The sequence below is a fragment of the Vicugna pacos genome, chromosome 7 (genome assembly GCF_048564905.1).
Source record: "Vicugna pacos chromosome 7, VicPac4, whole genome shotgun sequence".
NCBI classification, from domain to species: Eukaryota; Metazoa; Chordata; class Mammalia; order Artiodactyla; family Camelidae; genus Vicugna; species Vicugna pacos.
In genome coordinates this window covers 19,465,508-19,490,973 of record NC_132993.1, presented here as the reverse complement: position 1 = coordinate 19,490,973, position 25,466 = coordinate 19,465,508, and the positions used below count along the sequence as shown (strand labels likewise).

At 46.2% G+C, this 25,466-nt stretch overlaps 1 protein-coding gene and 1 long non-coding RNA gene across 6 annotated transcripts in view; one reads left to right on the top strand and one right to left on the bottom strand.

Annotated features, from left to right (window-relative positions):
* LOC140697334 (uncharacterized) overlaps window positions 1-25,466 on the bottom strand; it is a 225,267-nt gene that overhangs the window by 12,379 nt on the left and 187,422 nt on the right. For 3 of the 5 annotated variants that reach the window (XR_012074272.1, XR_012074273.1, XM_072964468.1), the window contains one exon: window positions 20,245-20,419. Coding sequence is in view for 2 of the 5 variants with exons in the window: in XM_072964468.1 (XP_072820569.1) it covers window positions 20,330-20,419 (90 nt within the window). In the remaining 3 variants the exon portion in view is untranslated. Of the gene's footprint in view, window positions 1-4,191; window positions 4,446-19,384; window positions 19,777-20,244; window positions 20,420-25,466 lie in introns of those variants that run through there. The other 2 variants (XR_012074268.1, XM_072964466.1) reach the window with 2 other exon arrangements.
* On the top strand, window positions 8,195-19,083 carry LOC140697336 (uncharacterized). The gene is made up of 4 exons (XR_012074278.1): window positions 8,195-10,954; window positions 11,681-11,701; window positions 15,684-15,763; window positions 17,821-19,083. It is a non-coding gene; the product is annotated as an uncharacterized lncRNA (long non-coding RNA).

The following is a 25,466-nucleotide window of genomic DNA, read 5'->3' as shown; positions in this document are numbered from 1 at the left end:
CATATGATATCACTTACATGTGCAATCTGAAAAAAAAAAAAAGACAAATGAACTTATTTACAAAACAGAAACAGACCCACAGACATAGAAAACAAACTTATGTTTACCAGGGTGGGGGAAGGGGGAGAGAAGGGACAAACTTAGAGTTCGAGATTTACAGATACTAAGTACTATATATAAAATAGATAAATTAGTTTATACTGTTTAGCACAGGGAACTATATTCATTATCTTATAGTAACATGGTAAAAAAGAATATGAAAACAAATATATGTATGTTTATGTATGACTGAAACATTATCCCGTACACCAGAAACTGATACAACATTGTAAACTGACTATACTTTGCAATTAAAAAAAAACATATATATATACACACACACAAAAAAAGCAGTAAGATGTTCAGGGCTGGTAAAGAAGGCAATAGTACCATCCTGGACCCAGATTCTCAGCATATTTCTCTGCCATCCTTAGCCTGTGGACTGCTATTCTCACACTCATCACCTCATGTTTCCAAGATAGCTGCTGCAGGGCCTGGCTTCACATCAGCACTCAAGGCAGGAATAAGGAGCAGTGCCAGTTCAGGAACACAAGAGTTTTCACAGAAACACCAAGAGGACTTTAAGCATCAGTGTAGCATCACTGACCAGAACTGTCACAGGGCCATCTCATGCACTAGGCAAGTATTTTAGTGGGGGGATACATTTTGTCTTATCCTGTAAACAAAATTAGCATTGTTAGAATGGGAAAAGAGAAAAGAGATACCTGCCATAAGAACTAGTTGACTGAATTTTATATAAGTTTTTCATAGTATTATCAAATTGGGTAAATGTTGGGAATTTATTCAGAAATTCTGACTATCAAAAAAACACAGAGCACAGGTTTCACCTTTCATTGCTTTATGCAAAACTGTTTTGTTCACCTTATACTACCTATTAAGTTTCACTTCCGTTTGTCCCTTTTCACTAATTCAAAAAGAATTAAGTATTTAACTAGGCACATGCCATCTTATGATAAGCCTTCCAGATATGCCTCATGCCATAAAAGGACAGAAAATTTTTTAAGTATAGGCTTGGGGGGTGTGAGAAAGAAGCACATGGGGTTTAAAAAAATCTGATTTGTCATCATCGCTTCATGTTTGTAATATAAATCCCTTCTAATGTCTCATATTATTCATATAACTCATGAATGCTTTTCCCTGAAGTTGGAAGAATCTTAGGAGTATGTGTAGGTGGAATCAAAAAAGGTGTGGTTCCTTGTAGACCATTACCGAAAGGTGAGTCACGGGAGGGTTGTAAATTAAACAGGAAGAAAATGTTTGGATATGAAAGGAGGATATTCGTTCAATTCCACAGCAATTAGACTTTTGCATAAAGGCAGCATCTGGTTTGGGAACTTGCAAAAAGAACAAAAAGTGAGAATCTGGAGGAGATCTTGAAGAGAGCGCCTAGGCACTCAACTAATAGCTAGTAGCTAACTAACTACTAAGTCCTGTGAAGAAAGGCTGAGCTGCTTCCCCAGACACCCTGTTATTGCTCCTGCACCTCAGTGCATCACCATTAGGACCTAAGGAGGGTGGGTGTGCCTGCGTGTCCCTGTCACTTTGTTATATTCATTTAATGCAGTTTCAATTTTATACAATCTAGGATAGATCAGAGAAGCAATTAGTCATCTACTACCAAGTGTTTCCTTCAACATCTTATATTCCCACTGGAAGGATTTCACTTCTAATTTTGGATTCTGAACTTTCTGAAACAGGAAAAAAAATCCTGAATGATGTGCTCTCTGATCTAAGACAACACAATGTGTACACGAAGCTTAACTCGTCTACCTCATCAGAGGTGCACGTATCATGTGAGGCACACAGATTATTAATGAGGATGGTTTTCTTCAGCACGTCTGTGCCCTGCATCCATGTTTGTGCACATGTTCTCGTGAAAGGGAGCTAGAGAGGACTCACATCTGCGTCAGGCTGCAGTGAAGATGGAGAGAAGTCGTTCCCACGTCACACCTGGAACACAGGGGATGCTCAGTAGATGTTAGTTCTTGTCCCCTCTGACCCCACAGGGCCATCTGCATTCCAAGTTTGTCCGTACTTGGATAGGTTTAGCTCTTCCCATAGAACAGCCGCTAGGACAGGCAAAGGAATGCTTCTGGGGCCAGACTTTCCTCCAGAGCCCATGTGGTCAGCCCCTACCTTCTGTTTTGGAGAAGCACTCAGACACCTGGATTAACACAACTAAGAGATACAATGGCTCTTTCCATTTCACAGATTAGCAGATACGGAAAATCAACATGGAAAAGCACCAACCTCTAAGTCAGAAAGACACTTAATGGGATAAGTTCAGACTGAGATCTGTGGCTGTGGATGTGGGTCCAGTCCAGGAAACACCTGAAGACAGAGTGCTGCCCATCATAGCCAGTTGCTGGGGCTTCAAAGTTCTGACCTGAGCACTGGCTTGACTGGCCATTAGAGTCAAGGAAGAAGGAGAATTCTTTTTTTTTTAAAGACTTTATTTTTTTAAGAGCCGTTTTAGGTTTATAGCAACATTGAGAGGAAAGTCCAGAGGTGTCCCACATAGCCCCTCCCCAGACACTCATATCCTCTCCCATTACAATATCCCCCAGCAGAGTGCTGCATTTGTTACAGCTGCTGAATCTACATTGACATCATTATCACCCCAAGTCCTTAGTTCACATTAGGGTTCACTCTTGGTGGTATACATTCTATCAGTTTGCACAAATGTATAATGGCATGTATCCACTGCTACAGTATCATACAGAGTACTTTCACCATCCTGAAAATCCCCAATGCTCTGATCTTTTTCTTGTCTCCATGGTTTTGCCTTTCCCAGGATGTCATATAGTTGGAAGCATACAGTTTGTAGCCTTTTTGGATTGGCTTCTTTCACTTTTGGATTGGCTTTCTTGCATTTAAGTTTCCTTTTCATGGTTTGATAGCTCGCTTTTTCAGCATTGAATAATATTCCATCATCTGGATGTACCACCATTTATTTATCCATTCACCTCCTGAAGGACATCTTGGTTGCCTCCAAGTTTTGGCAATTATGAATAAAGCTATAAACATCCATGAGCAGGTTTTTATGTGAACGTTAAGTTTTCAATTCCTTTGGGTAAATACCAAGGGGCAAAATTGCTGGGTCATATGGGTATGTTTAGTTTTACAAGACACCATCAAACTATCTTCCAGCATGGCTGTGTGTACCATTTTGCATTCCCGCCAGCAGTGAATGAGAATTCTTGGTGCACCACATCCTGGATGGCATTTGGTGTTGCCAGTGTTCTTAATTTTGGTCATTCTAATAGATGTGTAGTAGTATCGTTGTTTGGAAGGAGAATTCTTTGGGAAAAGATTCCCTTTATTTCCCTCCTACAGAGAGGATTTTACTTCAGGCCCAAATTTGTTATCTCTTTGGCTCTGACCATGGTGCTGAATCCTCTGATCTTGAAAAGTCAACTCCTACCACGGCAGTACATTTACATGCTCACAGCTGTGGGATGCATTAAAGTGACATGAGGGAAAGTGTAGCCCTCCTACAGCCGTGTATTTAAGCTATACAGTTTATCTGCTCCCTTGAGCTCCTTTTGAGGAATGAGATCTCGGGAGAATTTCTGGCTAAACTTCACAGATTAGGATGCTCCCAGTTCCTGAACTCCATCGGAATATGAGTAGGAGGTTTTTAAATAGTCAGAAAACTAATCGGTGCCAAAGTAAACTGAATGCAGGTCAAATACAAGACTTTCCCCCTCAATTTCTAATGGAATAGTAATAGTCATGCCATAGTTCCTAAGGCAATGACCACAAAGCGCTTCTGCTTCTCAGAGTGGGGGTTCCCACTCCAGGGTGGGGCTGCTTTGCCGACATACAACTTTACCATAAGTTCATCTTCTAAAGAGAATTTGTGGGAAATAGCACTTTTCAAGCCAGTTCAATTCAACAGAGTGCCTACATTGTGCTAGGCACGTGCTGGGAAATGTGGACCCTGACATTAAGAAATTTATGGTCTATTAGGTGAGGAAAAACATGAATATGAGTGACTCTAATGGAAGGCGGGATGTACTGTGTGTTTTAACAGACTTACCAGGTGCTAGAAGAATTATGACAGGATGGTAATCCATCCTGATCTAAAACCTCCAGAGTCCTGAGCTCTGGTCTTGACCTTCCACTCACCTTCCACTTCAGGCCAGATGTATCTGACTTGATGAAGTCTCATCAGCCATAAATTTCTTTGCAGAGATGAATCCCACTTTGCTACGAGATCCTGGTCATGACTCTGAGGACTCCTGCCTGCTGCGAGCTCAGGTGGATTACATTTGTTCCTCCAAGCACTGCCAACCAGGGCAGGACAGTCACAGGCAGGTCGGGGCACAGAGCGTTTAATCTGTTCCACGGACACCAACTGCAGCTCCATCTCCACCTGCTCTCTGCAAACAAACAAGGCGGAGATTAGTGTGCGGAGGTGGTGCGAACAAAAGGAGACACAGGAATTTGTTCACGAAGGACAAACTACATGATCAGACTTTCCTCTCCTGACTTGGGAGGAAGAGTAGAGTATCTTTCACCTAATTAAACATCAGGGTTTCCTCCTGCCCTTCCTGGGATCCCTTTCTCAGAACTTAACAGTACTTTAAAGACACACTGTGGCCTGCTGGGCAAACAGCATGCGGTTTTAACAGCATGAAAAGCTGGTACTTACTGTCAGTTTACCAGTATCTCGTGGCAGAAATGGCGCAAGAAGCAGAGTTCTGGGCAAGTTAGAGAGGAGCTCACCACTCAGTGTCCAGACATTGTAGGTGCTCAACAAATCTTTATTCAGCCAAATGGTTGCTGAGATACTAAAGGAACAGGGGATGGCTGCTTCCCAGGGCCAGTGTTGTACTCCAGAAGGTGTAGAGGAACCAGTCACGTGTTCTGGACTTCTGGGACACTCCTACAACTCAGCAGACCAAATCTTCACACCCTCCAGCACCAAAGAACTCTTGCTGCTGGGGTGAGAGGCAGGAGCACAGGAGAAGCTCACCCAAGGGGTATCTAGCACATCTCGGCCCCCACATTATCTTCCGCTAACAGAGGCCAATGTGCACGTCCACAACCCCTCCTTTTCTCTTTCTGGCTTTTGCCACTTTCATTCAAGACATCTCAGTAAAGTACTGTTACTGACCTCATCTTCTAGAGGGAAAATGAGGCTAGTGGTTTCTTTCAGCCCATCAGTGTAGAAACAGGACCTTTCCCAAGGTCATTTCAAAGTCATTCACAGGCAGAGTCTCCCCAAGAATCTCGTATCTGTTCACTGTTTTGTTGTGGAAGCTCTGTTCATTTACATTTCTCCCAGCCTCTTCCCCACCCAACTCTATTTTTTGGTTTGTTTTGCATACGCAGGAAGCCAGTAAATGAGCCAAGAATAGAACACAGCTTTGTACAATCCACACCTTATTCCTTTGTCCTTGTTCTCCTGCCTGCCCTTGACCTTCTCCCCTGGGCTGTTCAGTCACAGGAAGGAAGCCTGCAGGGAGGGGCAGCTGTTTTCACAGAGTGAAAATGCCTCTGACAAAAGTATGCCCAAAGGTTGTGCTTATTTCCAAGACCAGTTCTGACAGCTAAGAAGGCTGGCGCCCAACTGGCACACTGCAGCACCTCGGTCCTGCCACCTCCTGCCACATCAAGCCTTTGGCACACGGCTGGCTACTCAACCTCTGCCAGGCCTGCAGCATCTCTGCCCAACCCCTGGCGGGTGGTGTCCAACATGTTCAAGGTTGGTACTGACTGGGACAGCGCCACCATTTTGCGGATTTTTGTTTTCCTGGAGGCAGGATTTGTCAAAGCTGTAGAGGCTCCACCACCTTTCTCCTCCACTCCGACCTCCTCTTATGACTTCTGATGAACCAGCTAAGCTCCCTGTCCACCTACGGACCCCTTCGCCTCCCAGAAGGAAGAATTATGTGCCTATCGCCATTCATCTCTTCTCTGGCTTTAGAAAGTGCTAATCCTGAGATAGCAAGTCTGCACAGTTTGGCCTGAAGCTTCCCAACCACACCCACATACCAGGGCAGCGCCAGCCAAGCTAGTCATCTATTGTTCCCACACCGTGGGCAGGGCTGGCCACTGGCTACTAAGGCCACCTGGCTGGAACAAGCCTTTTCAAAGCGGGGTGGGTCCAAAGCGGTAGGCTAAAGTTTGCTCCTTGGCCTTGAGAGAGAATAAATGAAGGGTGTGGAGCTCAGAATGTCTCTAGAAGCAAGTCATGGGAATTAAATGCCAAAAAATCCTTCTGTCGACTTGAAACACAACTTCTATAGAGTTCTAAGCTCCAGTCTCAGGAAAATCAAAATTTGCAGCCGTGGGTGGTCAGTGTGCACAGATGTGGCAGAACAGAGAAGACGCCAGTGTCTCCTCCCAGCCCTCACGGAACAGTTCTCCCTTCTGATACCTCTGTAGAAAGGGGTAAATACTGTTAAAACCCACTTCAAAGTCTTTATTTATAAAAAAGGAATGACTGGCCAGTGGAGCTACCACGAACTATATGCTGTATGAAACAATCAGACGTAACTTTTACTCAGAAGACTCAAATCTCTGAAACTTACAGCATGCAAAAGAAGAGGGTGAACAAAATTACTAAGGCAAAGGAAGAAGGCACTGAGGTTCCAGCGGTGTGGCATCCATCCACTCAATGATAATCCTACTGTGGCCGTACACCTGGGGTTCCAGGTCACATCAGCCCAGTATCGAATGAGGATATTAAGCATTACAGGGGTGATCTAAGCTCGCTTCAGGTCCAGAGATAAGGAACTGTAACTGCCACGTTGCTCCAGTTTTTTGGAGGCCGGTGAATAGAGGCCTTTCCCTTAACAGTTCCTCCTGACCTAGGCAAAAATGATGCCCTCATTCCTCTCATCTTTCTCAGCAACACAGAAAAAAAGCTGTCTTGTCAGCCACTTACTTTCAGCTGCCAACAAGTCGTCATCTCCTTATAAACGTGGAGTATTAACATGCACTGACCCCCAGGAACTATGCTGCCCTCCAGGTCCTAAGGAGCTGCAGATAAAGACCAAAACCAACATGGGGTCATTTAGGTACCAAGTGATGCTATTACCCAGCGTGTGTAGTTCTACCTGTGGTCTGTAGTCTACAAGTCTGTTCAGCTTGTTTTCTTGACATCATTATTCATATTATTCATGTGCCATAGGAGCGCACCGTCAGGGAGGCCACTGATGGAAACTGGCCTCCACCAGATGCGTGCCGGCCAAGCCTCTCCTTAGATTTCTCCCCATGATCCCATGGCATTTTTCACGATGAACAAATGAGAGACGGTTTCTTTGTTCTCTGCTCACTCCTTCCACTAGCCAGGCTGATTCACCACCGAGAAGCCCACAAGCCACTTAAGTCTCTAAGCTCCTTGACCTCTCTGAACTGAATTCAGACTAATTCTTGGACTCTGAAGTTTTTGGTTTCCCGATAAATAGTACATTGAAAACTATTTCATTAACTCTTTAAAAGGCTAGCTTGAAATGTCATCTTTGAAATACACTACATTGCAGTCTTACAGCTTTGAAAATCAGAATGTTGGATCTAAAAGAGACCTCAGAGATGACCCAAGCCAGGGGTTCTGAACTTGGGGGTTCATATCCTCGGAGGGTTCTTGGAAGGCCTTCAGGGGCCTGTGAACCTTCTAAAATATCCTCAGTTTTGTGTGTGTGTACTTTTTTTAAGAGAGAGAGGCCACAGCTTTCATTAGTCTTCTAAAAAAAAAGAAAGTGAAGTCTGGATAAGGGCCCAGTTAAACTCCGGTCTCCTCCCCTGTCCTCCCCAGCACAAACTCCACTCTCTGAAGAGCTTGCACCAGAGCAGCTCTGGACTGAGGGGTATCAGGCACAGCCGAGGGAGGCTCAGCTGCCTCACCACAAAGAGGGTGAGATTTAAGTCCACGCTGCGAACAGGGAGCTTTCCTCACCGCGCCGCTTCCAGCCGCTTTCCGCAGTTCAGCTTCCAGAACCTGGCAGCCAGGATTATAACACCCACCCCGTGCTGGACTGTCTGCCGTCAGCCAGCTCACGGCCGCCACCAGGCCCGTCCGTCCAAGGCTGGGAACCACGCTCCCCAGAACCCGTGATTCCAGTCTGGTCCGCCAGTGACAGGGACGGGCGCAAGGTCTGGGTGCCTGGGAGACGTGAACGCCGTTATTCCGACAGTCAGATGCAGCGGGTTCATGGATCTCTCCCCACAAGCTCCCACTTGAAAGTCACCTTTTGGTGGATAGATGCTGTGGCTTCTTGGATTCTCCGGGGACCTCCAGCTTCTCTGGCTCCCATGCTGCAGGCTCAAGTCTTTAGTGATAATGTCACCAAGTCTCTGGCTGTAACTTTCAAGACCTTCACTTCCCCAGCAACCTCCCCCTACACGTGTGAAGGCCTCAGTGCCTACACTTCCCTTATTCCAGTGATACCTGCACTGTTTGCATGAGCCTGAAATGACCCCCAGCAGGAGGCTGAAGGACTTCTCTCTGAGAAAACTGACCAGACCATGAGAGAAAACGAAAAACAAAACTTCACAAATAATGACACCAGGAGTCCTCAATGAAGCAGCTGAATCTCCTTCAAATCACCCTGATTTCGTTTTCTATTGCTGCTGGGTACAGATTATTACTAACGTAGTGGCTTAAAACAACACAAATGCATTATTTTACCATTCTGGAGGCCAGAAGTCGGATACAGGTCTCGCTGGGGTAAAATCAGTGTCAGCAGTGCTGCGTTCCCTTCTGGAAGCTCCAGGGGCGATTCTGTTTCCTTGCCTTTTCCAGCTTCTAGAGGCCAACTACATTCCTTGGCTCAGGGCCCTCTTCCTCCATCGTGAAAGCCGGCAACGCTGCCCTTCCCTGACCTCTCCTCCATACTCACGTCACCCTCTGACCACACCTGGGGAACGTTCTCTGCTTTTAAAGACTTACGTGATGAGATTGCTCCCACCTGGGTAATGCAGGCTACTCTCTCTGTCCCAACAGCCTTAACCTGAATCTCATCTGCAGAATCCCTTTTGCATTCCCACCGAGTCTGGCAATTAGGATGTGGACATTTTTGAAGGTTATTACTCGGCTATCACACACCCTAAGATGAGCCCACCAGCTGCTGAGTCCTGCCAGTGCAGAGAGAGCTTCTGACAGTTTTAAGGCCCCCCAGCCCTCAATATGAATGGATAGCCAAGAATCACAAGACACCCGAACAAACCTCTACCACGAAAGACAAAACCAAAAACTAAAACACAAAGAACCTGGAATAAACGGCATCAACGCAAGGCGTGGAAAACTTTTAAGAGGGAAAAGCCTATTTAATATCTTCAGAAACATTGGTGAATCCTCAAAACAGGAACAAAGGCAGAAAAAATAAAGACAAAAACTCCCAGATATTAAACACATTATTAGCAGAAGTAAGAATTCAGTGTTAAGTTTTGAAAACACAGGTGGGAATTTTCCCAGAAAGTAGAACAAGATCAAAAAACCAGAAAACTGAAAAGGAAAAAAATTAGAAAAATACAGGGTTGGTCCAGGAGATCCAATATGGGAAAGATAACAATTGCAGAAAGACAGAATAGTGCAAATAAAGAAATAAAGAGCTGTGTTGAGAGTTGAAGGAATAAACCTCCAGAATGAATGAAAGGGACATTAGATGCCTGGCCAAATAAATGTACAAAACCTGTGTCACACACATAATTATGGAATTTAAACAACACAAGGAATAAACAGAATCTCCTAAAAACTTCCAGAGAAAAGGGGCCAGAAATCCACATTGTATCAGACAACTCAGCAACACTGGGAGCTAGAAAATAAATGTCTGAAGGGAATTTTTTCCGATCAGGAATTCCAGTCAAATTAATAAAATGTAAGAGTGAAATGAAAAGCCTCAAAAAATTACCTCTTGGTCATCCTTTCTTAGGAAACCACTGAAGAATGTGCACAAAAAAAAAAAAAGAAAAAGAAAGAAAGAAAGAAAGAAAAGAAAAAAGAGGGGAGAGGATGAGAGTTAAAAGTAAAGCAAGAAACATGCCAGGATCCAGGGTAGGGACTCCAACCCAGGAGAGAGGCAAGGGAATTTCCAGGACGAGAATGCAGTTAAGTCCTGGGATGACGGCTGGGAACCACGCCCAGAGGGCAGCCAGCCCGGATCACCACAGGAGGACACACAGCTCCAAAAAAGAATGCAACTGAGCAATTCTGTGCTGGCTCTGAAAATGCTGAGATGGTCTTACGGTTCTACAGTAAAGACTGGGAAATAACTAAAGATGTAGAGAATTAAGCCAATTAAAATCATGGAATTACTAATTTCAGAATTAAATTTTGAAAGGACACGTAAAACTATGTGGCTATGCTGTCAACAGGATATAATTATCAACAGTAATTCTTGATTTAACCAAAAATCTTGCTCAAACTAAACTGTAAAGGTAAATGGAGGAGAATGTACCTACTTGGAGGTATTAGGCCTAAATCCTCAACTCCCACAATAGAAGAAGTTAAAAAAAAAAAAAAAGCCAAATGAAGAGAGAGCAATCTGAGCATTTGAAATGGAGGGGAAAAAATCAGAAGAAACAGGCTGGGCTGTTTAAATGGAGGAAAATGATCAGAAGAAACAAATGGGCTGAAAGTGGCTGCTTGTGGGGAGGCGGAGGAGGCCCTTTGTTATTGCAGGACCGGCACCGTCTGACGTGACAGTCTGCGGACACGTGGCGCGCCAGTGACAGAAATAAAAATGCACATGTGAAGAACGACGAGCCAAATGCCCATCAAACTGAGGGCAAATAAACAAAACGTGGTCCCCCCCATACAGTGGAGTATGATTCAGCCAGAAAAGGAGTGAAGTGCGACAGGAATGCACCTTGACAACGTTACTCCAAGTGAATGGAGCCGGCACGCACTGTGCAAATCCATCTGAATCAATGTCCAGAACAGGCAAGTCCACAGAAGGCGGCTCGGTGGCTGCCAGGTGTGAGGTGGAGGTGGGACTGAGCAGTATCCACTTAACGGCTAGGGAGTGTCTTTTGGGGGTGATGGAGATGTTCTGGAATTAGTGGTGATGGTTGCAGAACATCATGAATGTACCAAAACCCACTGAATCGTACACTGTATAGTGGTTAAAATGGTGAATTTTATGTTACGTGACTTTTCCCTCAATAATGAAATTTAAAGAATACTAGATTCTATAGGGTATAGAGATTTTATTCTATTTTGGCTAAGTGGGAGTTGTTTACAAAGCCTGCACAGCATATTTACACATTCTTCTGGCTTCAGTAAGCACAGGATGATGATAAAATGGAAGCCGTCGATGGTTTACATTTTCCACAGTTTCTGAGGATCAGTCATCATTCTGAATAGCCAAGATTATATTTTAGGCACAACAGACAGGAATGAATTATGTACTAACCTCAAAATATAATATTAGAAATGTTTATGCATGCACTTCTGCAGTAAACTTAACAGCTTGCTTTCCTGTCATTTGACACTTTCAAAGCAAAGAGGTGCAGAAAATTTAATGAATTCAGAGTTCTGGGAAGTGACGGCTTGTAAACGAGGTGACACTGTGTTTTGCTCCTTTCTCCCCAATCATATTTCATTTCTCTCTTCTTGGCACCCCCTCCTTCTGCAGCATCTCCTATTGTCTGTTTTTTTTTTTTTCAGGAGTCAATTACTGAAAATCAGGTAAGTCCTTCTGGCCACAAAGAAGAACTTGACCCCTCGGAGTCAAGCCAAGAAGCAAACCTCAGCCACTAAGACTTGGGGGTCTCATGTGTACCTTATTTTCAGAATTCAAATTTCTTTGTTTTTTTTTAATGGTTTGTTTATTTGGGCTTTTTGGTAGGTTACCAAGAAAATTAAAAAAACCCTATCTCACTTAATGGCTTTTTAGGATCTAGCCAAAGCTTCTTTTCTCCCAAGCCACCTGGTTTCCTCATTTATACACCCTAGTTAAAAACATTCAAGTGGGAGAGTGTTTGTAGAAATGGGACGTCCTTTCTTACTTAAGCAACATCACTCATTCTTCCCTTAAAGTTTTACTTTTATATGGAGTGCTCTTTAAGGATCACTTGGAACTATGCTGCAAAATAATGCAGCTAATGTCTAAACCATTAGAGAATAGTTAGTTTTGTTAAACTTTTACACGGAGTTTTGTTTGCAAAATGTTTACAACTGTTAAGTGGTTGTAGTACACGATTACTTTGTTGTAAAATTCTAGTTAATATAAATTCATCAAAAGAAAAACCCAGAAAGATCAAGCGACTTGCCAGGATCACACTGTGTGGGAATTCAGAAAAATGCACATTAGTAGTCTTAGTTGAATAGTTTCCATTTAAATAGTTGGAAGGAAATTAAGTACTTGCATATTATACTAATTAAAATTGATTTATATCAACTTCATAATGCAAAGTAACCATCTGTGAATCTCCTAATATTCAATACTCTTATTAATAAATGAAAATTTTAAAGGTTTTAGCTTATTAAAACACAGTTGCTTTTTAGTGAGGTATATTTGACTTCTTAAAAGTATTTGTGACTTGTTAGGGTCTTATCCTTTATTTGGACCCAGTCCCACCTGCCCCTCAGTAACCTCACATAGTAGAAGGTTTCAGTTAAGTTAATGTAATAGTTATTTTTCCAAATACTTATAAAAAAGACCCCTAATTAAAGACTTCACTAGTATTCCTTTATTACCAATGGGTAGATCTCCCAAATTTTACCAAACATATATGTATTTTATCTCTCTTTCTCTGCACACAAACCCACATACACAAACACAAAAACACAAGAGTTATGGAGTGTGGTATCTATGAGGCTATTAAAAATCTGACAACCATCCTGGAATAGAAAAAGGACATTAGTGTAGTGGAAAAACGAGAGGTGTGTGAAGCAAGCCTGAAATTTAGCTAACAGTAAGACACTGACGTTGGTTTCTTCGTATTGACATTGTACCGTGGTTATATACAATGTAACAGCAGAAACTGGATGAAGCTTTTTTGTCCTCTTTGTACCTTTTCTTCAAATCTAAAATTCTTGCAACAAAAAGTTTATCTAAAAAGTTAGGTCCTGTAAACAGAAAGTTTGAGTCTAGGTATGTGTACTATGAGCTGCATGGCTGTCCACTGCTGCGTAAGAAACAACCCCACAACGCCGTGGCCTAAAGCCACGGACTTGTGTCGTGTCACGATTTCTGGGTCAGAAGAACGGGGTCCTCTGGCTCAGGGTCCCTCACAGGCAGGCTGCAGCCAAGGTTTTGGCTGGAGTGGCTGGAGCTCCTGCACCTGCAGTTATGCGGGAGGATTCATCTCCAAGTTCACTCACGTGGCTCTTGGCAGGGTCCTCACGGGCTGCTGTCTGAAAAACATCAGTTTCTTGCCACGTGGGCCTCTCCACTGGGCAGACACTTCATACGGAAAACATCCGGAAATTTGGAAACAAGGAGTTCTGAAAAATATTGGTGGCAAGAGCTCTGGTTCAGGGGAAATGATCACGTGGCTGGTGTATCTGGAACCAGAGGAGTAATAAGTAAGATCATTCAGGGAAAGCAGAGCAGGTAAGAAAGCAAAAGACAGAGTTCTGGGGAAAAAATAGCCACAGGACGGAAAAAGATGACATGAAGGTCTCACCTGATTTGAGTGGCAAAAAGTTTTGGCTACAAATTCCAAGTCTTAGCCCTGAGGTGCAAGGACTTTCCTGGACAAACGGGCAGCGGGAGGGCAGAAAGGTACAGTGGGTGGGGAAGGGAAGGAGGTGGCGGTCTGACCTTTGTGAAGCAGGTAAGGTGTCACCTGATGGTCAGGCCATGCAGTGTCTCCGGCCCAGAGAGAAAACGGAGGGTTAAGGCATGGAGTTCCAGCAGGGGCCCGTCCATCTCCAGAACGGCACATGGAGACAGCAGGCGGGGCGGCAGGCTGCCCCCTGGCTAAACCAGCAGCAGGGGACCCCCAGAGCAGGAGTGGCTGAGACAGCTCATCCTTGAGCCTCTTCGCCCCCCTGCTTGGACCTGGGAAGCCCAGTCTTGCTCTCAGTCTCACAATTTCCCTTCCATAGCAAGGAGGTAAAATTTAGGAAACTTAGTTCAAGTGCAACCTGGAGCTTTCTTCACCTTGCTTTCTAAATTGACTGTAAGTATTAACTTGGTCTTGTCCTAGACACAGAAACCTAGTTATCTGTGCCATTTTCCCTCATGTGTCTTGTTGGATTAAACTTCTAGCCCACTTGAGCCTTTAAGAAAGTGACCTGGTTGAATGGAATGAGCTCCACTCCTCCGAGGCAGAAGCGTGTTGGAAGGCGAGGTCACACCAGTCTCGAGCAGCCAGCAGAACTTACCCCCTGCGGCGCCCCGCAAATGACCGAGGTGTTGACTTTACCCACTTTGCCTAGGTACCCAGCATCAACCCAAACATCCCCACTGGTTCTGTGGAATTCCTCTAAAATACAGCCGTTAGCAATACGCTAATAGTTAACCACTCATTAACATTAAAACACACGTAATTCAGGGCAAGGAAACTCCAAAACTGAAAGAAGAAAAACCACCTGGGTGTTTCTGTTCTCTTGTTTCTCATCCATGGCCTCAGAGGTCACCAGTATATTTCCTCTCGTTACTCGGCTGCACGGTGCTCTTCCCCCATCATTATAACCGATTTCAGATGGTGCTAGAAATTTATATTGACTCTGAACACCAAAAGAAATCAGTCATCCTCTAAGGGGTCACAGGAGGATATGAGGGTTGGGAAGGGCCCAAAGATGAATAAATCCGCAGTACGCTGGGCCCTTTAACCCACGCACGATGGAGTTGATATTACAGGAAAAGTGCCGCAGAAGGTAGGAGTGTCAAGTTGTAGTCATGAGACACCCCCATCGTTAACCTGCTGCGGTGACTCCAGCGCTCACTGCTGGCAGGGCGGGGAGCGGACCAGCCGCAGGCCTTCCTCACCGTCTGGTCTCTGCTTTCAGGTTCTTCAGGGCTCGACCCGTTCGTTCCTTTTGCCGCTGGTAGCGCAGCTGGGCTCCCCCAAGAACACTGATTTCAAATGGTGCTAGACAATCACTATTTAAATCTAAACCACCATATGAAACCAGCTTCCTGAAGAAGCTTCATGATCGGTTTTTTCTTCAGAACTGTTTTCTTAAAACAAACTCCAGACAACCTAGAAAGGAAAAAGTTGGAACCCTGTTTGGGAGATATTCACTTTGTGGTTGAAACAGCTTTAGCAAATCTCATACATGCACACACTGCTATCGCCGAATCTGGTGTCCGGGGCAGGGGGTGCCTGTGACTCTGTCCTTGAGCTGCCCAGATAAAGGTCCAGTTTCATCACTTAGAGGCAACCAGCGCACGTCGACCCCTTCCCTCCTGGTGGGAGGTCAAGGGAAGTCCTGTACTTGGGTAAAGAGGCCAGAGCTGATCCAGGGGTCACAGTGCCCAGGAGCAGGGTAGCTCAAAGTGGTGCCAAAGAACCTTACCACACACGTGCAAGCGGCACAGCCTAAGCAGGCGCCCTGGGGGCAGTTCAGGAAAGCACTTCCCTCAACCCAGTGCTTTCATTTGAAAATAACTTTGATTCAAAGGATGACTATGATCCAGGGGTCTAAGGAGGACAGTGGAATTGCTCAGAAGCAGGGTAATATATTGGTGCTAATGAGACCCTAATGTTTTTTCCAGAGTGGAATTCCTCAGACTGCACCTGTGACTTGAGGAGTTCTGTTGGCTTCACCTAAGACTCTCCTGCTTCCACTGCAAAGGTGAGGCCCTGTACTCCCAGGTCTCCGTGGATTATTTTTGCAGTTCTTTTCTCCTTCCCATTATGGTTCTTGGTGTCCTTTTATTAGGAAGCCTGCTGCCAGTCCCTTTAGGGCTCCAGGGATCCAGGAGGGCACTTACTGTATCCAGGACACCTAACTAAAGAGATGTGCATCCTGTTTTGTAAACTGTTACGAAAGATTTCAGACACACATTAAGTCTGAGTGACTTATGAATTCCAAAATTTATCCCACCTAAATTCAACAGCTGTGCATTTTTGCCACTTTCACTTCAGTGATGTTCTCTCCATGTAAGGTATGTCTATTTTTTGCTGAACGGTCTGAAAGTAAATCCACAACCATCCTGACACTGCGCTCCTAACTTCTTGAGCAGGTCTTAAAAAATGAGGCCATTCTTCTATGTAATCACAGTATCTCACTCATACCTAAGACAACGAACAATTTCTTAGTATCATCTAACATCTACCCTATATCCAACTTTTCCCACCCTCTCCAAAAAAAAAAAAATGTCCTTGTAGTTTGGAAATTGTTTTCGAACCCAGATCCCATCAATGTTCACTCACTAAGACTCTTTGGTTTCTTTTAACCTAAAATACCCCCTCACCTTCTTTTGGTTTTATCATGACAGCATCACCTTTTGAGAAGGGACTCTAATCCTGGCTGTGCCATTAACTCAGTCTGTTCTCTTTGCTTACATAAATTAAGAGACTTCATGCCTCCTTTTGACTTCCCTCCGATGTCGCTCTCGTTTACAATCTCGAAATGAGTGTGGGAAGAACATCCAATTACAACGGGCCTGTGGTTGACGATTTCCAGTGGGCTCACAGGACGCTCATAAACCGGGAGGGGCAGGGTGCTCAGCTCAGGTCTAATTCATGTTCTTACTCCTGATGGGCTCGGCCACTTATCCCTTCATCAGGAGATCCCCGCGCAGACACATCCTTCACAGTGGAAAAGCACCGCTGCACGTGCCTACCGCACTAGGCTAGCTCATCCTTCTTTGTGAATAAAGGACTAGAACGCTATGGGATGCCGAGATGCGTGGCAATCAATTCCTCAAAGATGCAGCAGTTTACTAACTGCAAAGAAATACACACACTTTGTCAAGTGACAGGCAGTAAAATATCTCCACCGGGTAGTAAAGTCAAGCATTTAAACCTGAAAAAGTGCAGAGACACAAGAAATCACGGGCACTCTCAGATACCTCTTTCACTAAATTTGTGATTAATTTAGGGGCCCACTGCATCCTTCTGGATATGCTGCTGTAACTGACAACATCAGTCTCTGAAGTTTGCAAGATGCAGCCAGATTATTCCCATCAGTTACAAAGTCTAAAATCCAGAACAAAAAGGTCTGCTTGTTTCTTTTACGAATGACTAGTCACAGCTTTTGCCTGCTGCCACTGAGAAGTTTTATTTTCAAATGATTGACACCTCAGTTATGGGGAAAATTTTTCCCTGAAGAATGAATTTCTTCCTTTTACTTATGTCTGATAAGATACATGTACCGCATACATGAAGTATATGTCACACGCACATACACGAACTATGTACACAACCACACTGTTGTGTTCCGCTCTAGCAGAAATGAATAGATACGGTAAGTTTTGCGCATTATCCTTTAAGGATGCTTTTCAAAAACTTCAGCAGAAGAACGAAGGTAGGTATTTTCCTTCCCATCTATGTCTCTTCACGTGAGAAGGCATTTTTAGCAGACAAAGAGTATCAAGCAAAATACTCGGTATTAGGGCTCGGTCACTAATATACTTCCCCGAAGTTTGTACGCCCTTGAGGTTGTAAACTGAGGTCCACAGTTGGTGACTGTTAAATGACTTCAACAAAACACAGAGATACAGATCTTGAGTCTGGGCCTCTGTTTGTATACAGTCTTCTAAAGCAAGAGGCCAGTTTCCTGAAAAAGAGGTCTGCGTGGGGAGACGGGCTATCAAATTAACGTGGGGAAAAACTGCACTGTTGCCGAGTGGGGGGTGGGAAAAAGCAGCTGATTAGTTAACAGGGGCATGTTCGTTCTCCTTCCAGGACGGACGACAGCAGATGGTATCTGCTGACTTTGCTGAGTCTCTTTCTCAGCGACATTCAACCACAAGCAGAGTTTACTCAGTGTACATGAGCATGATTCTACTCCTCCATATCCTCCAGAGTCCCCAGCAATCGACTTGATTGTTCTGTCTTTCCAGGCCACGGTAGGGCAGGGCTCAATTTCTGTAAGTCAGGGCGTTTCTATTTTTAACTACTGATAATTTTAAGGTATGGTGTCATTTGAAAGGAATGCTATTTTTTAACAACTCTTCCTTACACACAGAACACACACTTAAAACTGTTAAACTCTCCATCTCCAGCATTAAAACAATCACCTTTGAGAACAAAATCCTTCCTTAGTGTCTCTGAGCCCGCAAGCCACAAGAATGTGTTTCCATTTCAAAATCCAGCCTGCGCTGCCATGCTTTCTGCCGTTTCTGAGCAAGTTGCCCGTCTTTGTATTTTTTTTTTTCCTTCCAAATCTGATAGGAAAGGTAGAGCCTGAGACGGGGATCAGTATAAACCACACCTGTAACTCCTGTGTGGCAAAAGTGGAACGGTGGAAACACACTGTTCTTGAAGTGAAATGCCAGTCCGTTCTTGCAGGAGAAAACTGGACTAAGATTAACGTCCCTTGGGGCTTGAGGATTTCACAAGGCAACTGCATGTGACTGTGACACTTCTTTAAGAAGGCAGCTTCAAAATGTTACAGGCACCAGGATTATTTCCACCGGACTGAAGATGCAACTGTTACTGGTTGGACGGTGCTGCATACTACCAGCTGGAAGCCATTCTGTTAACGTACATGCCTTTAATGAGTACTTTCTTACAGGAGGCAGGTGAGTAAGTAGAGCAGGTTTTGCAGCTGTGGCTGTACGTTGAAGTCCTGGCTGTGCTATTCGCTAGTTATGGGATTAAATGATCTGGTCAATCATTTAATTTTGCTGAGCCTTAGCATGCCGATATACAGAGAATGACAATACAAACTCGTATACCGCAGTGGTTTTTAGGGGCATGTGGGATTCAGTAAAACAGAACACTTGTAATTTTTAAAGCACTCCAGAAATGCCCTTTGTTTTATTAGATGGAGCAGGACTTTGAAGTGCCTTTTCAGGGTGAAGGCCAGAATGAACTGAGAAGTGGATGGAAAGGTACTCTGAAAACTAACGATAGCTTCTGTTTTTGGAAGACTTAGTGCCAGACACTGTGCTACATGCTCTGTGTGCATTTTCTCTTTGTTCACAACCACCTAACAAGGCTGGTGGCGTTGTCTCCGTTTCTCAGATGAAGGAGCAGAAACTGAGAGAGGGCATGGGAACTCGCTCTTGGTCACAAAGCTTATGAATGACAAGAGCAGGATCAAACCCTGCTTTGCTCAATTCCACATCCAGGCTCTTAGTCATCATTCTTTGCTGCTTGGTGCTTTATGGAAACTGGAAGGGCTAATCTTCACATAGAACTCCAAACACAAAAACTGGCTCTGAGCTGCAGGGTTTCATCAAGAAGCATGTTGAGCAAACCCTTAAAACCAGCTCTGGTCCTGATCAGCAGCAGGAGTCCCTAACAAGCCCCCAGGAGGAGGGAGGGAACTTGGACCTTCAGCCACACTCTGACTTGCGCTGTGACCGTAAGCAGGTCACATGTTCTCTCAAGCCTGGTCTCCCCACTAATCTTATAGAAGCTCAAAAAAGCGTAGTGACCAGTGCAACAGCCCCTGCAGGTGATCATGACAGTGCTAAAAACACCGCCTCCAAATAGAGCTCAGCAGCTCATCTTCCCGAGCTTCCTGTTTCTAAGAGGCAGTTCAGTGAGACTGTCCACTGCAGACTTCTGGAGCCAGACGGTCAAGTTCTGGAACTTGCTCCCCGCACCACCTGAGGGAAGTTACTTGACTCTGTGCCTCGGGCTCCTCATCTGGGAAATCAGGGCAATGACAGGACCTACTGCAGAAGGTCACTGGGAGAATTAAATAAGACACGTAAGAAAAAGCAAGTAGAACTAGACACAGCACATGCACGCATTCAGTAAACGACGGTTACGATGACAAATAATAGATGGGCTTTCCTCCAGCATGTTACAACAGAGACGTGGCTGAGAGACCTGCCACGGCTCCTACCCTGCGTTCACACCTTGCGCTGGACGCGGTACCCTCACCCTCCGCCGCCGCCAACCCCAGCGGAGCCCGACGGCTACTAAACCCTGAAGAGATGCCCTCGGATCGACAAACGGCGTCTCCAACTGAATTAACTGCAGTGAGGAGCTTCACTGGTTCCTGCCTTCCTCTCCTCTTCCCAGTCTGAGACCCCAATATGGGATCCACACACCCTTGCTTTTCAGCAGGAGCTCATGGTACAGAGACCTTTTCTGATTGTTAATCGGAAGGTGAGTGTTTAAGAGGAAAGGAATAGAGATCAGACACAGATGACCAATTTTACAAAGTTTACTGAGGAATCATCCAGGAACAAAATAAAACGAAGCTCCCTTGAGACTGATTTCCGAGCACAAGCCTCTACTTACATAGGGCGTCAAAGCAACCTGCTGACAGGTATTCTCCAGGCCCAGACAATCCTCGGGGGGCATCTGTGCAGAAGATCAGCACCTGGAATTTAAATGACAGTGAGTAAACCCTCAGGAAATATCCCAGAGCAACAGAGGAAGCCAAGTCAGTTGTTTTCTCCTGTCACCCCACCCAGTGTGAGAGAGATGAATTTTTTAAAAGGAGAAATAAACAGCACTTTCTCTTTCCTGCTTAAGACATGCAGGTTGGGAAAGTTCTGTCACTGGTGTGACTGCTGCTAAGGAAACTGTCCACCGACACCAGGCCGTGCATTTGGCAGCTCATCAAGGCTTGCCCAGCAAGGTGTCTTACGAAATAAAACATGGTCTTGACCTTATACCTCCAATCACGGAAGACAGGCATGAAAGCAGCCTGCACATAAGATGTGAGGAGGTTTTTTTCAAAGTTGGTTCTGGAGCCTCCCGCTGCGGCAGCGGGCCAGCAGAGGGCAGCACTGGTCTGCAAGTGCAACCTTCCCTTGCTGCTTCTGAATCAGACCCGGGGCTACCTGGAACCGGAGCCCGTGACACTCTCCCCTATGTGGTCTAACTTTAGAGCCGGAACGCACCTTACACCACATCATGGGAGCGGAAGCCCAGGTCGTAGAGGTCTTTGTTCCTGAAAACTGGCCGTTCAAGGGAAATGACGCTGGAGCCATCCACACACGGCACCTGCCCGGCTCCTGGGAGGCCTGACCCTCGAACACGCACAGTTCACCCAGCGAGAGACGGAGCGACTGAGGAGTGTGACGCGGGGAAGGCTGTCCTGTCAAGTGACCGCTTACTGAAACCTCTAAGCTAACGATCACACCCCCTTGGAAAAGGAACTTAAACACAGCCCAGGCCAGAGTGGGCCGTGCTCATGAGCAGCTGCATCAGAACCCACCGGGAAGAAAACCAAGTGTAGTTCACGGTGTGACCTCTAAGCCCACGTGCAACCGAACACGTGCAGTGACTCTGCTCAGGTTCTTCAAGACGCTGTCAAACAGGGACATAACATGTTACAAAGGCTCTTGAGAGTTGGTGCTGGAATTCAAGAGGATCTTAGCCAGCAAGAGAACTGGTTGAGAAAAGTAGTAGGTGTATCCAATACTGTCTTAACAACAGGAAAACAAATCTAAACAATTCAAGCAGAGAAGTGTACATGGGAAGGAAGGTCTATCAAGGTAAACACAAGATTCAAGCCTCTGCAGCCACTAAGTCAAACACGGTTATGGGCTGTTTAAACACTGTTGTGAAATGACAGCATGTTTCCAAAACTGTCTGATCATAGAAGTGAAGGTCAGAGAGGAGCCCTTTCCCCTTCTAACAGTATCTGAGACCTGCATCAGGCTGTGGGGGATGCCAGTCTGCTGTCTCCTGGGAGCTTTTCAGTATTTGGAAACAGTATTTGGAATAGTTTGTTTAAGCTGCTAGAAGTCCTCCTTCAGTGAACCGTTTCCTGTGAAAGCACGCGACAAAACCTAATCCTGCAGCATGCTTCCTCCATCCGTGCTGTCACTTCTCCAAGGACCTCCGGAGTGCTCTGTGACCCCTGCGCCCACAGCCTCCTAAGACTTAGCCATGCGGGCATACTCAGTGGGTGGGAAGACCAGGGTACAAGCAGGTTGGGGCAGGAAAACTGTGAGTTGGTGACAGGGTTTCTCAACCATGACGATGTAGGTTTGACAGATGCATTTTCAGCTTCCCACTAACATCCCTGCCCTCCCTCTCCCTTCCACAAGCACTGGAAATCTGTGCCTTCTGCAGTGGTTCTAACCAAAGTACAGGCTGAGGCTGGTACCCAGCCCATCACCAAAGAGGAGAGGGACAGCCAGTGAGCAGGCTTCACGAGTGGGCTTCTGGCCGCTTTCTCAGGAAGGGGTCGGGGTCCACTTATGCTCTCCACTGGCAGCCCTCCGTCACAGGGGCCCCCAAAGGCGGTCTTCTTAGGTGCTCAGTGGTCATCCTCTGTCAATCTCTGCTCAGAATCAATCTACAACAAGATCTCTTTTCTTTATCTCTGCCTTCCCTCATGAGCATTAGCTTATCTGAGTTAAGTACTCTGTGCCGCCCTTTAAACGTCAAGTGCTTTCAGGCACCCTCCCGTTAATGGCCCGTTTAGACTGGGAACAGACAGACAAGCAGTAGAAGCTTTGAGACCAGGAAGACCAGGATTCAGATTTTCCCTCTTGTAACTTGTTGCACGGCTTGGACAAGCCACTTAACCCTTTTTGAGCTTTAGTTTCTTCCTTTATCAAGTGGAAGTAGAAGTGTTAACTCTCAGAGCTGAGAACACATAACTAATTCCAGTAAGACACATGGCACACAGACCTTCAGTACATGTCAACCACTTCCACGTTCCCCTGTGAGGGGGTGGCTCACCGAACATTCTAGATAACAAAATTTCTGTAGGCATCACAATCAACGTGCTAAAACTAGTGTGAAAGACTGAAGTAGTACTGGGCACCAGCACGTGGCAGCTGTGGGTCTGGGGGCTTCTCTGGAGGGAAAGCCTATGAGCCAAGGGACGTCACCACCAGGAGTCCAGAGTCCAGGGCAAGAAATACAATTTGAAACTGGGTTGAGAACATTTCAACCATGTCCAATCATCTGTTCATGCACCACGAATTCACCACATTTACGACGTACCAGGAGCGGAATGCGGCTCAGAGGACACGAGACTGAACAAGGCAGTTAAGTCCAGTGTCAGTAAACAAACAGATAATGACGGCCCGTAACAAGGGCTCCTCAGGAAAACAGCAGGTGTCGGGGCTGGGGTGCGGCGGGGGCTGCACGCTGGGACAGGCACACCTCCCGTGGAGGGGATGACCAACAGCACTGCGGCAGGGCCGCGCGTCATTCCTCAGCACCACTGATAAAGACAGAGCCGTTAAAAATCAGTCAGCAGGGGTTCACCGATTGCCTCCTAAGAGCCTGGTCCTGGGCCAGACACGACTAGAAAAACACGTAAGTAGGTGACATCGACGCCCTGGCACATGACCTTACGATCCAACTGTGGAACGGAGAGGAAGGGGACCTGGGCTGGGCTCCAGAGGGGTGGCCTGGGCAGGAGGCAAAACGGGAGGGCTTCAGGGAGGGGATGCCAACATCATGTTAAAAGCAGCAGCGAGATAAAATCAGTGAGAACAGGGGAAGGCCTGCATCTGGAAGCTTTGGAAAATTAGACTGCAAGGGATGTGAGACAACACAGCGGGTGTGTGTGTGAGCAAGTGAGCTCATGTCTGTCTTCCTCTACTCCACGCACACATGTGCTCACACACACACACACACACACACACACACACACACACACACACACACACACACACACACTGAAAGTTAACTGAGATCCAGGATGGCAGAAGATGAGAAAACATATGAAATTTGTGAAGATCAGAAGAAACTGTTGTTTGCTAAGACTTACTACGCGGGAAGCACTATGCTGGAGACACCAAGTGAACTAGACAGGGCACTGGTCCTCACGGGCTGGGCAGGCCAGCAGCGGGTACAGACGAGTGGACAGTTATTTTGACGATGGGATGGGTACCAGGACAGGGGAAGCTCTAGGCGCTGTGAGGCCCGCAGCTGAGGGACCAGACTCTGGGGTCAGGATAATAAGCTCTCTCAGGGCCTCTGCGGCTCCACGTCCACAGAGGTGTGAGCAAGAAAAAATGGGGGTGGTTGTTTCCTGCTGGGTTCCCCAGAGAGGCTGAGAGCCCCTTTCTCAGGATGCCTTGATCAGCGGCTACAGATACCCATTTGTCTGGAATGCGGTTCTGGCTGGAGACACGGAGAACAGATTAACTGACATCCTGTAAAATGCCCTTCTGCTCAACTCGAGCCCAGTTCCCAGACCCCAACTCCTTTAGAAGCCAGGGCTCCCGTGTCCCGGGATATGGGATCCATCAGCTGGGGGAACACAGGAAGGACCCTCTGACAGCAGGGACCAGGGCAGCTCCACACCCTCCACCCCAGTGCCTTCGCTTCACATGGTGGGTGAGGGGCCTTCGAGTCCAACGCAAATATAAAACCTTGAAGAGAACCACCCGTGGATTTCTATTCTGTTTCTCCAGCTCACCGTGTAACTTTCTGCTAGGAAAATTTTAACTCATGGCTTAAATTTGTAACATTGGCTGGATTGTAATTTTTTAAGTGCATACAACCATGACAAAGCCAAAACTGTAAAAAATCTGAGGTGGACATTAAGTTCTACCACCTCCCTGGCCTCTCCTGGGGGCTCCCTCCTGTGCAGCCCAGAGAGGGCCCAGCCCTGGGGCGCGATGCCCGGGACATGCTTCCCCTTTCTGGTTCTTTTTAAAATAAACTGCCTATCTTGAAAATGAAGACGACATGGGGGATGGGGAGGGAAACATTGTTATCTAGCCCTCAAATCATTGCTGGAAGCTAAACACAAGCTGATTCCCCTCCTGCACTGTCTCCCTGGGCTGGGAGGACTGGGAATGGCATTCACTGCTGCTCGGACTCGGGGACAGTTCCTCCCGTGAAAAGATGGTGTCAGAGATGCTTACCTTGGCACCTGTGACAGCTTTAGTTATACAAAGATCATGCAAAGCAATACTACAGGGTGCCCTCCAGCCACCCAGAAAGACCCTGTAGCTCCTGCCCCCGGGGAGCCTTGTGGACTGGAACCTTCCTCCTCAGGTAAACGACTCCATCTCTTGGTTCAGGGTGCTGTCCTTATATAGATACAGGCAACACGGTCCTCCTGGGGGCTTGGGGAAGCCGCTGGTGGAGAACCAGGAACCTGGCATATCCTTTTCTACTGTTTTCATGAGACGGTGGCGCGGGCATCCAGCAGGGGTCACTGCTTCACGCCGTGGCTCACAGGGAGCAGAGCCCCTTCCCGTGGCTTCTCATGGCCTGGAATCCTCGGCCAGGCAGGAAGGGGTGAGTCACTGCTCCTCCAGCCGCCAGGCTTCTCTGCCCGTCCCCCGCCCCGCCTTCACTCTAGTCCCAAGAGGCACTCGCAAGCTTCCAGAGCATCTTCTAAACATCGTATTCACTCAGTGCCCCAAGGAGCACAGTGTGTTCTCAGAACATTGCTCAACTCCGTCTCCTGTGGGAAGGAGTCAACGTTTGTTTTATGG